This window comes from Micropterus salmoides, unplaced genomic scaffold (assembly GCF_014851395.1).
Source record: "Micropterus salmoides isolate LMB-PRFRI ecotype aquatic unplaced genomic scaffold, ASM1485139v1 Ms_hic_scaffold_2, whole genome shotgun sequence".
Classification (NCBI taxonomy): Eukaryota; Metazoa; Chordata; class Actinopteri; order Centrarchiformes; family Centrarchidae; genus Micropterus; species Micropterus salmoides.
This window is the reverse complement of record NW_024041150.1, coordinates 18,648,844-18,659,241: the sequence shown is the minus strand read 5'-3', so window position 1 is coordinate 18,659,241 and position 10,398 is coordinate 18,648,844. Positions and strand designations below refer to the sequence as shown.

General features: G+C 43.7%; 1 protein-coding gene across 1 annotated transcript; it reads right to left on the bottom strand.

The window, feature by feature from the left end:
- Nucleotides 1-416: 416 nt before the first annotated feature.
- Nucleotides 417-7,038, bottom strand: tmem88b (transmembrane protein 88 b). The gene is made up of 3 exons (XM_038730497.1): nt 6,565-7,038; nt 3,707-4,111; nt 417-1,509 (listed from the first exon to the last, which is right to left on the bottom strand). The coding sequence occupies exons 2-3, from the start codon at nt 4,103-4,105 to the stop codon at nt 1,225-1,227; spliced, it is 684 nt and encodes a 227-aa protein (XP_038586425.1). The 5' UTR covers nt 4,106-4,111; nt 6,565-7,038; the 3' UTR covers nt 417-1,224.
- Between the last annotated feature and the right edge of the window lie 3,360 nt (nt 7,039-10,398).

Here is a 10,398-nt window from a genome sequence, read left to right as displayed (position 1 = left end):
ATGAGAGCAGTCTCATTTGCCCCAGCTTTTTTTTGGTCTCGTGTCGTTCCACTCTTTCACCGCTGGGGGGCGACATTACCTGCACTCTGTCAAGCCTACCACGCTTGAGGTTTTGCCTGCTCAGTCACAAGGCTGGCTTTAACCTACATGCATTTTATAAATTCCACTGTAATCTTTTTTTCAGACCTGATTTCTCAAGGAACATCTTTTTTCAACAATGGTAACTGTTTTCAATGCAATGCCGTGCAGCTCTGGTGGCTTCTCGGGAAGTGTTTTTGAACTGTGTGTACGTTCACGTTGGTGTTTATTCTGGTACTGAGGTCAGTCTGTTTGCCCTTTTAACTGGGAACAGTCTTGCACAACCCTTTCCTTTTCCTAGTCAACCCGTCCACATGCTGAAACAGAACAGGCATGACTCCAGCTGAATCCAAAAACTTTATTAGAAAACAAGAAATAACATGAGAAATCGCCCTCACAGTTTGGAACAACTTAACAGAGAACTACAATAGACAAACATGTTTTTTCATAATAACATAAATGTGACTAGAAAAAAGTATCGTTTAGTGTCGATACAACCTTTTTGATGTGTGCTATTTTCAGTTTTTCTCCTTTCCTTGATTCGTTCAGGAATGTTAAGGTTGTATGCAGGTTTGATTAAATGCTTTATTTTTTTATTATGACAACTTAGTATATCCAATTTGCTAATTTCTTTAACTTGAGCAAACTTGGTTAGGCACCATTTGATTCTTTCAGTTAATAGCTTACATAGACAGTTGTGGATGTATTTATTTTAGTATGCTGTTTTCTTGTTTCTATGATTGTTTACATGAAACAATATGCATTTGCCCTGGACACATAGATTCTGCTCGGCCATGTGTCCCCGTTACGTTGTCCAGAGAATACGTGCTGTGTTTGTACTCGGCCCTCTGTTCAATACTTAAACACACCGTGTTGTAACTGGAAAGTTACTCCAGTAACATAGTAATGTGTCCCGTGGAATAATGCCAACAAACACAACTGCTTAAGTTAACTTATTTTCTAACCAGCTGGTTGTTATTGCCATTTGCAAATTGGTCCCTTCTCTCGTATACACTGTTCTGTTCCTTATATCCACTGCCCTTTCATAGTCATCACACCCTGCTCTTGTGTTCAGTTCCCTTCATATTCTTCGTCTAATGGCCTTTCTCCCACCCTCCCCCTCTTCCCCTTCCTCCCACCTTCTTCTCACACCCAGACTTTTCCCTTCCCGCTACTGCTGGCTCCGTCTCGGCCGCCGCAGCAGCCAGTGCCCAGGCCCCGGTGCTGGGTGGCCGGCAGGTTCTTGTACACGGCCCGGCTGTACGGTATGAAGCACAGGCCCAGCTGGAGGTGTCGGGCCAGGCGGCAGTATGCGGCCAGCGCCAGGACCAGCAGAGGGGTGACCAAGAGGAAGCCCACCACCAGCAGAGCCACACAGCCTCCGTCAGTCAGCAGGTCTGAGCAGTAGGGGGTCGTCCCGTGAGGGCGGACCTGGGGAGACGAGAAGAGAAAGGCAGCAGTTGAATGATGTGGCGGAGAGCTAGGTTTCTCATTCAACCTGTGTAAACATTTTTTAAACCTTTCATTCAACAGGGTAGCTTCACTGAGATGTCATGCATTTTCGGGAATGCGCCACTCTCACACATTCACACCTGGAATTTATTATCGTCTTGGGTTTATTAATGTTTAGAGAAAACCTTCTTTGCTTTCAGACTGAGGTCAAAGGTCACGGGCAGCTGCAGACTAACTGAGCCTGCAGACACTTTACAGGCCCAGTTATTCTGCACAGACCAACTGCACAGTGGATGAAGATGTGACAGTGACATCATTCCCTGTTCAGCTGTGCTATCCGAAATGTCGCTGCAAAACGCCCAGCACCAATTTAGGATGCTGTTTGAGTCTCCTGTAAATCTACTGCAGTTATATTTTCAGCTCTGCCATGTCAGGCAGAGATACTGTTGTGGAACAGACTTGATCATTCAGTATTCGATTGGTCTTTGTACATCAGCAGCGATTTAAATACATGTGTAAAGGGCAGGGAAGAACAGATGGCGTGCTCCATGTGGTATGTGTGTATGAGGTGAGGACAGACACCAGTTAGTAGTGATAGTAGAGAGTTGGTAGAGACATAGCGCACACACACACACGCGCGCATGATCTAAATCAGAAGCCCACAAAACATAATTTTGACAAATATCAATAAAACTTCCAGGAACCATCATAAGCGTCTCTGATTCAAAGCTGTTTATCAGTATATACTGCACATGAACGCATGCACACTTGTTGCTGAGCGGTATCACCGGGGGAGTGGTAGAGGAGGTGAAAGGGTCGGGATTTGAGTGTGGGAGCAGAACGGAGAGACAGCAGGCCTGAATCATCCTTACCTCCCCCATGAAGGATGAAGTGAACATTCAAGTGCATGAGGGAAGTGCAGAGAGTAAAAACGGTGTGCCGGACTGAGGGAGCTTAGCAGGGGAGAGGAGTATTTATTATAATAGATAAAAGCAAAGCTGAAAAATTAAACATTTGTATCTTTGAAAGTCATTGATCATAAAGATGAAGCTCCAACATGGTCAAAGTGATTAGTTATATGATAGTTTAGCTGTGAAATGTCTGAAAACGGTGATTTCCAGGTCTTTGTAGCTGCATAGGCTACTTTTAAGTATAGAAATGTCGTGACATTATCATGATAGATGTAGTTAGATCTGTCCAGAATGATATCCCTGCTGGAGAAGGAGCTTTAAAACATTAAGGAGGAGGGGGAGTGAGAGAGAGACCGAGACGGTCGGAGTTGGAGTTGTAACCGATAAGACTCATACAAGTATGCCAATGTTTGTTTTCACTCGGTGAGGCCCTCCTGTATGGCTCTGAGCTAGGTTTAATGGGAAAGGCCCTTTTAAGAGCGAGCTTGTTGATGCTCATGTGAAACATTGCGCTGGCCGTGTTTCCCGACGACTACTACTGCAAACAGAATTCCCTCAAACCCAAAAGAAACCAAAATGTTCAACACATCTGCCCTTTCCTGCTTTTCTTCTCACCCCTTTTGCTTTTGACCCCCCCCCCCCCCCCCCCCCCGGTCCTGGTTAATCCCTCTCTAAGCTGCTGTCACATGAGGTCTAATTGTGAGAGAGCAGGAGAACAGAGAGAATCCTGGTCTGTGTGGTCATTAAGGAGGCTGCTGGCCCACAGAAATGCCATTGGTATGCATTAAAGTCTCTGGGGTAGCCCAGGATAATGTTCACTGACTAACAGGTCAAGTAGGTTGTTTTGTTCGAGTTACACGCCGTCTTTTATATGTTCAGCTGTTCTCATCACTCACACAGCGAGAAACCAAACAGTCTTTCACTTTTGTACTTTGACGTCTAGCTCCCTAGACTCCCTCCCCCCCTCCCCCCCGTTCACCCATCTCCTCGACATCTGAAAGAACCTCAAGATTTATCTGATTATAAAACCTCTCATCACTGACGGAGCCAGCCTCCACCCAAAGCCCCAGGCGTCAACTATTTCAAACTTTTGGATCAAAGTTGTGAGATTAGGACTTCATGTGAGATGTTTCATAACAAGATGGACGCGGCCCTCTCCCCTGTTCCACTCGTGTTTTGTTTAGATGTAAACATTTATCCTAACACACACATCTCGAGTAAGCACCTAGCCGTCCCCCCTCTCCCCCGTCTCTGCCCTTTCTTACAGTAGAGTGGCACAGGAAGCCGAACACCACCATGACGATGGCCGGTGTCAGGATGGTCCCGAACACCAGTCCGGCGAGGCAGGCGTTGATCGCGGCGATGACCAGGTTCTGCGCCGTCACCAGCACCGAGCAGGCCCAGCAGTCGAGGGACCCCCGCAGCTCGAGAGGGGCCTCGCTGCCCCCGCCGCCGCTCTCGGCTGCCGAGTAAGGAGGAGGTACGACCACGCGCGAGGGCGTTTCTCTGCCTCCACCCACAGCGGCGGTGGAGGCCAGGGAGTTGGAGTGGTGAAGATGCTGGTTGTGGTTGATATGGTGATGGTGGTGATGATGCGGCAGTTCCTCGGACAGGTCCAGGGCCTGGTGGTGGGCCCCCTTCTCTAGAGTACCGGACATACTCATAGCAAACTGTGGGCAGAAAGATTAAAGGATCAACGGTGTGGGATGGAAATCAATGACAGAGGCGACAGAATTGCATGTGTCACTGCAGATATTGTTATATGAAACGGTCGGTCAGTCCTGATGAGCATGTTTGGAGACTACATTTGTGGAAAACTCTGACTGGATGAGTGAAGCACTCTGGTCCGCAATACCTTTTGAACCTAATCAAACTCCACTCTTCAAAGGCTCGGGGGCTGTGGGTTCACCAAGAGGTTAGAGGTTTTATCTGTCAGGAAGCCCTGTGTGATGCCATCTGTAAATTGATGATTATCAGAGAGCTGATTGGCCGAAAGGAAAGGGGCCCATAATTGCTTTATGTCGTTTTTTGTAGTAGAGAGATGAAGGCTGTGGCATCAAAGTCTGTTTGTATACAAGTCGGTGTTGTCAGCACGTGTGCTCGTGTTTATACAAGCTGTCATGCCTGCACTGTTAGCATTTAATAAGTTACGTTACATTTATTTAATATTAACACTTCATGTGTTAACTGTAAAATGTCCTGCACAGTACTGCAGATGTTGGCCACAATTAAAAAATAAAATAAAAAAACCCCTAAGATATTTAAGGGATCCTTATCCAAAAATGTTTGTTCTTTGTTAATGGAGAACTAATGATGGCCCAAATATCATTATCAAATAATTAATTCCTCATTAAATAATGGCCTCAGCATAATATATTTAATAAATGATGTGATTATGACACAACACTGGAGGTTTACCTGGACTTTTGTTTTCTGTGTTGGCGTCATTAAAAAGTCTTTCAAAGCTCTTCTTTGCCAAACCTGCGCCAGATCATACTTGTATGGCCTACTTTAACCCCGAGCTCCTATTAGTTTGCATTCATTCAGCGTTACCGTTTTATGTGGTATGCAGCTGTGTCTGCTACAGGATATCCTCGTTTCTCAAAGGTCAGGAGACGGTGATGCCCCAGCCAGACGGTGGGACATCTCTGAGCAACAGGGCCAGCTGCCAAAAAATACTACAGCCATGGAAAAATCCCATTAGGGATGACACAGTCAAGCAGCCTTTCCTTTAACACGGCAGTCAGCCGATAGGTGCTTTCACGTATCTTAATGTTAGTTTGAAGATATTTTTCCTTTAAGGGGCAATGCAGGAATACTTGTGTTATATTGCAATGGTGGTAAATCTTTCATTTATCTGTTACTGCTAAAGTACCATAGTGGCATACTGTGTGTTTAATAATAATAATACATTTTATTTCTGTAGTTCTTTTCGGGACACTCAGACACTTTACAGTAAAACTAGTAATTATGTACATTTAAAAAAAGATATGATCAAAACATATAAAATACATAAATGATAGATTTAAAAAAAAAAGCATAAAATACATTAAACACTTTTTTTGTATATGTACAACACCAGGATGCTCTGTGAGAGTCTACTGTTAAAGCAGGGGGACCGACAGAGGACTGTACAATATATCATACTATAATCAACCAATATTCAGACATTCATTATCTATGTTTGGGTATTTACTGGGTAAATGTTCACTTGAAGCTGCAGTTGTATGGTTGTAAGTAAAAGAACGCCTCAAATTGCGCTAACAGTTCTCACTTTCACTTAATATGAGACAGTGGAAGACAGTATTTATGCTGCTGTCCTGGCTGCTTTAGTGTTTATTTTCGACATCTGTCTCCCATTGTTGTCCCAAGTGTTGTTTAAAGGTTGAAGGTCACGCGGGAAAGACTGGCAGGAAAGTGTGTTCGCGCACACGCATGTTACTGAAAATACATTCAGGCGCTCCACCCATTTTACTCACCGTTCTTAGTATTGTTTGAATAGCATTTCTTTGAATAATACGTCATGTCATTGTTTGACCCAAACGAAGGAATTCTAAATCGGGGAATATTGTGCAGTGGAGTAGATGTAGCTGCCACATGGTGGCATGTAGTCACCCAGTACATCTTCTTGATTGATTCTAAAGTCTTCATGGTGTGCATGCCACCATGTACGTAGATGCTCTGCTAGTTCTTGCAGTGTTATTATGCTTGGATGCTGCAGGGAGATTTTCTATTGTTCTGTCATTCTGTTATGCTTTTGTCTGAAACAAAGCAGCCGCACTGAAGCTGGGGTAGGCAGCATGGAGAAACTAGCAAGAGACGGCTAGATGTTGAAAGTATCCAACTGAAAACAAATCCCAATTCATCAGCACATTTTCACGCACAGTGCACGCAGGTAGGGCAAGTAGGCCGGCCAATCGTTTCATTCAGAAAGAATAAAATATAACAACTGCTTCTGAAATAAGTCCAGCTTTAATTCAGTCTGTGTTTCTCAGACCTGTTGGACGTGCTGCTTTATGTTGAACATCAGTAGTAAATAAGAACGTTTAGCACATTTTCAGGGGTCAAGTCATAATAATGAGTTAAATGTGTGTGTGAGTGATGCAGCTGCACTTGTACTTACATTGTGCTGTGGGGCTAGGTGGACCTCTTGCTGTTCGTCCTCCAGATTGTTGCTGTTTTCTAACCTCTCAAGACCACTTCAGTCCGGTCAGTCCTGCACACACGCGTTCTCTCTTTATTCCCTTCTCTCTAAGAACAGGGTGACTTTGCCTCTCCTTTCCTTGCGAGAAGTTGAAAGAGCTTGTGGTGTGTGTTTCAGAGGTTCCCTCCTAAAGCCTTATCTGTTTAGTGGAGGTATGTTGGTATTTCGGCTTCCTGCAGCTCTGGCCTCCTGCTGCTTCTTCTCTCCACTATCCAGAGTTGTCAGTGGAGCTGATTACGTCCCAGAGTCTGTTTTCTTTTCCACATGCAATGTCAAATTCCTGTGCCTCAGCGGCTGAAAACAACTCACAATTGCAGTGGTCTTTGTTTTAAGTACGTCAAACTCCTGTCTGCCTTCCTCGTTTTATCCCCCCATCTGAGTCCACAGTGCCGTCTCTCCTTCCCTCCCTCCTCCCTGCATCCATCCCACTCTCTCTCCACCCACCAGGCTTATCAGCCCCCCTGCCTTTCTTTAACATCTCCTCTCTGCACATGCATTCCACCCCTCATATCCAGGACATGTTACCCCCCCGTTTACCCTGTTCCTGTTGCAGTGGGGGCTGGGTGCTGTGTGTTGGGGGTCAGAGCGAGACAACTTGCCTGATAAGTTGAGGTTCAGGAGAGCAGAATGTGAGGGGGAAGGGTGGCAAAGACAGTTGAGAGTTGTTGAGAGTAGTAGATGAGCTGCTGATGACATTGCTCAGGTTGTTTGTTTTATCATGTTTGGTTGGATAAGAGTCTGGCACTGCATTTCATGTATTTGTCATCATCCGATATAATAAGAAAATGAGTGATTTTGTTGGGGTTTTTTGTTCCCAAAAATGGCCTGTAACTCCACAACCTGCTAGTAACTTTAACTTTGTATCTGGTTTGCTTTGGAAGAACAGCGCCCTCTTCCTGTTACATGCGTTAACTGAAATACGCCCAAAAGTACATGCGTGGATGTGGCAGGTCTGTTGTGTACATGTAGGTTTTGCTTGCACTTGTGTGTGTTTTAACGCAGCCGTGTTATCATTTAAAAAAGAAGCTTATTAGGTAAACAAAAAAAAAAACATACTTAAAGTCCATCTCCATGCTAGAGGACTAATAATAAAAAGAGAAGCTGAAAATACAGCGCACATTTTCTATTACAAAGCAATTCAGGAGATTTTTGCAGGATGCCTAACCCAGTGTACTGCAGATACTGCTGACCTTTTCAGCAACAGTCTTGTTTATTTCCAGTAAATACACAAATGTACTAAATTAACGAATGATAAGATACATACAGTGTTTGATTAATAGAATGAATTCCTACAGGGAAATGAGCCATAGGGATATTTAAAGTAGAGTAAACAGTGTTTTAGGACTGTATCCTCCTCTTGAATGATATATAGTCTCTAAACGCGACGTCACCTTGCTGCTCTAAAAACATCCTGTTAGGACTTGAACAAGCTAAACCTCGAGCTCTGAAGCATAAATGACCAAACATCTGCGTAGTTCTAATTCTGTGTGGCTGTGCTGAGGTTGATTAAGGCCGAATAGTTATCCATCTGAAATAGAAGTTGAAAAGTTTGTCAGAGGCTTATGTAGTGGTTTGGGCAAGTCATCAATTTTATAACGTGTGGTTTGGAAGCAGAGCCTGTGGAGGATAAGAGACAATGCGGAGGTTCAGATGGTGATTCATTATAGCAGATGTCAAGCCTGGTGTTTAGTAAGATGAGCAGCGGAGGGCTTCACAGCAGTTACATGATGTGAAGATACGAGATGTTGCGAAACCTAGAAACTGACGTCAGTGTTTACGACGTATGATGAGATATATGTGCACTATCAGGAGATGTGGTTTAGATAAAAGCCTGGAGGCTCTAAAAGACAGGATTAGGAAAGGAGGATGATGTAAGAAGAACAAAGAAATCGAGGCAGGCGGTAATCAGTTAAACGATAAAAGATCACAGCATAAGCTAAAGAATTAGTCTTCTCTGATCCTGACTTTCTGCCCTTTTCCCTCTGCTTTGAGCTGCAGTGTTTGTTTACTTCCAGCCCTTCTCTGGTCCCTTATTTCCTTTGGACAGGTCGGTGTGTGTAAAAGATATAGGTCTAAATGCAACATGATGGTTTACAGTAAACAGTGACAGATTAGTATATGGACTGGGGGCGGTGGTGGGGTTGCATCTCCTCTGGGGAATTACAGATGGAAAAGTTACTACATAATCTTTCCTCTCATGCTCAACCAGAGCGGCATAAACAAACTTTTGTCCATCATGATTACGCCGCGTAGTCGTGATTGGACTGCTGATGTATTTTGTCTTTGCGGAGGGAAGAGCGCTCGCCCTCTCATCATCACCTGACTGCAGCGGGGCGGACAGACTGACGGACGGAGGTGGTCTTCCTGTGTGGTTTGAAGCAGGATTTCCTTTAGTCTGTCCCTCTCCCCGTGGCCCCTAACTTGACCCGAGGACGCGGTGACCTGCCAATGCTCCATCACTCTGCTTAGGAACACTGAAGTTTACAGTCGTGCTCAATAACGGCTCCCAAGGCAGCCCTTAGAAAATTAGAGGAAACTTTCTGGTACTCTCTAGAAGTGCAGTTTTCCAAACGCTTCTTTTAGTCTCTGCTCTGAAACTAAATACATTTTTTAAACATTTATGATTATCAGTTTATTTCTTTCCTTTACGTACAGGAAAGTTTGCCTGCTTTTGTTTCTAATATTGTAAGAAGAAAACATTATTGTTATACATGGTCTCCAGAAACAATTAATAGAAACTGTACTTGTTTAATTTGTTTAGTTAGTAACTTAGGAGAAAAGCTCAGACATCGGTTGTTTCCTTTTGGCTCCAGACCACTCTTTCTTTTCATGAGACATGAAATGTTAGCAAATCTAAACAAGTTTATACCTAGAGCCACACAAATTATTTAAAAGTATTGAATCCACTGAATATTTAGCTTTTCACATAAACATTTTCAAGACAATGGAGATTCTATCTTAAAGTTTTTTTAATGATATTATGTGTCCCTACTTATGGCAAGGTGAGATTCACGCATAGGGTACTGTGGTCCAGTGCCTGTCGCCCAGTACAAAAATATTACTATTACTACTATTTTCCAAAGGTAGCTTGTTTGTTTTCTTTGGAATAAAAAAAAAAGAGCTACAATATGCATGAGACAGGTGGTTACAATCAGACTGATACGTGCTGAAGGAAATCGAGATGAAGTAAAGCGTTTATATTAATGTGGTGGTGTTTTTTACATACATGCAGACACAGATTAGTAGAAGTGGTTGTTTTACAGCGGAAAGGACACCTGCATGTTTTTTCTCTCTGACATTTCTGCTCCTGATAAATAGTTGACGAACATGACATAAAAAAACACGTGGTGCATTTGCGGCTAGTCACATGTGAAGGTGAAGTTGACTGTTGCACATTATTATTGTTAGACTACCTTTTGAATAATGAGTGAGGAAACTGAAGTCTGAGCCCTCTTGTTACTGCTCCCTGCTATTTCCTGCTGCGCTATCTGAAGTTTGCCGCTGCTACAGTCTCCTTCCTCAGTTTAACCTGGATGCTGATGTCTAAATGGAAACTTTTACTATCGACCTCAGCCTTATTTTTTCACACGCACGTCTAACAATAGCGAGCTCAAGTAGAGGACGTGAATGACAAAGCTGCGCCAAACATGTGTCACAGCTGAGGGATATGACTTGTTATTGTGAGAGTGGAGTGTAAATGGATTTAAGGTGGGCTGTGACACATTTGAGGGCAGCGAGATGGCTACCAAAAGT

What these genes read in the sequence shown, in the direction of transcription:
- tmem88b (XM_038730497.1), bottom strand. Translation starts at nt 4,105, where the DNA reads ATGAGTATGTCCGGTACTCTAGAGAAGGGGGCCCACCACCAGGCCCTG. An exon ending in GCTTCCTGTGCCACTCTACT is followed by an intron (nt 1,510 to 3,706) that starts GTAAGAAAGGGC and finishes TCGTCTCCCCAG; the next exon opens with GTCCGCCCTCACGGGACGAC.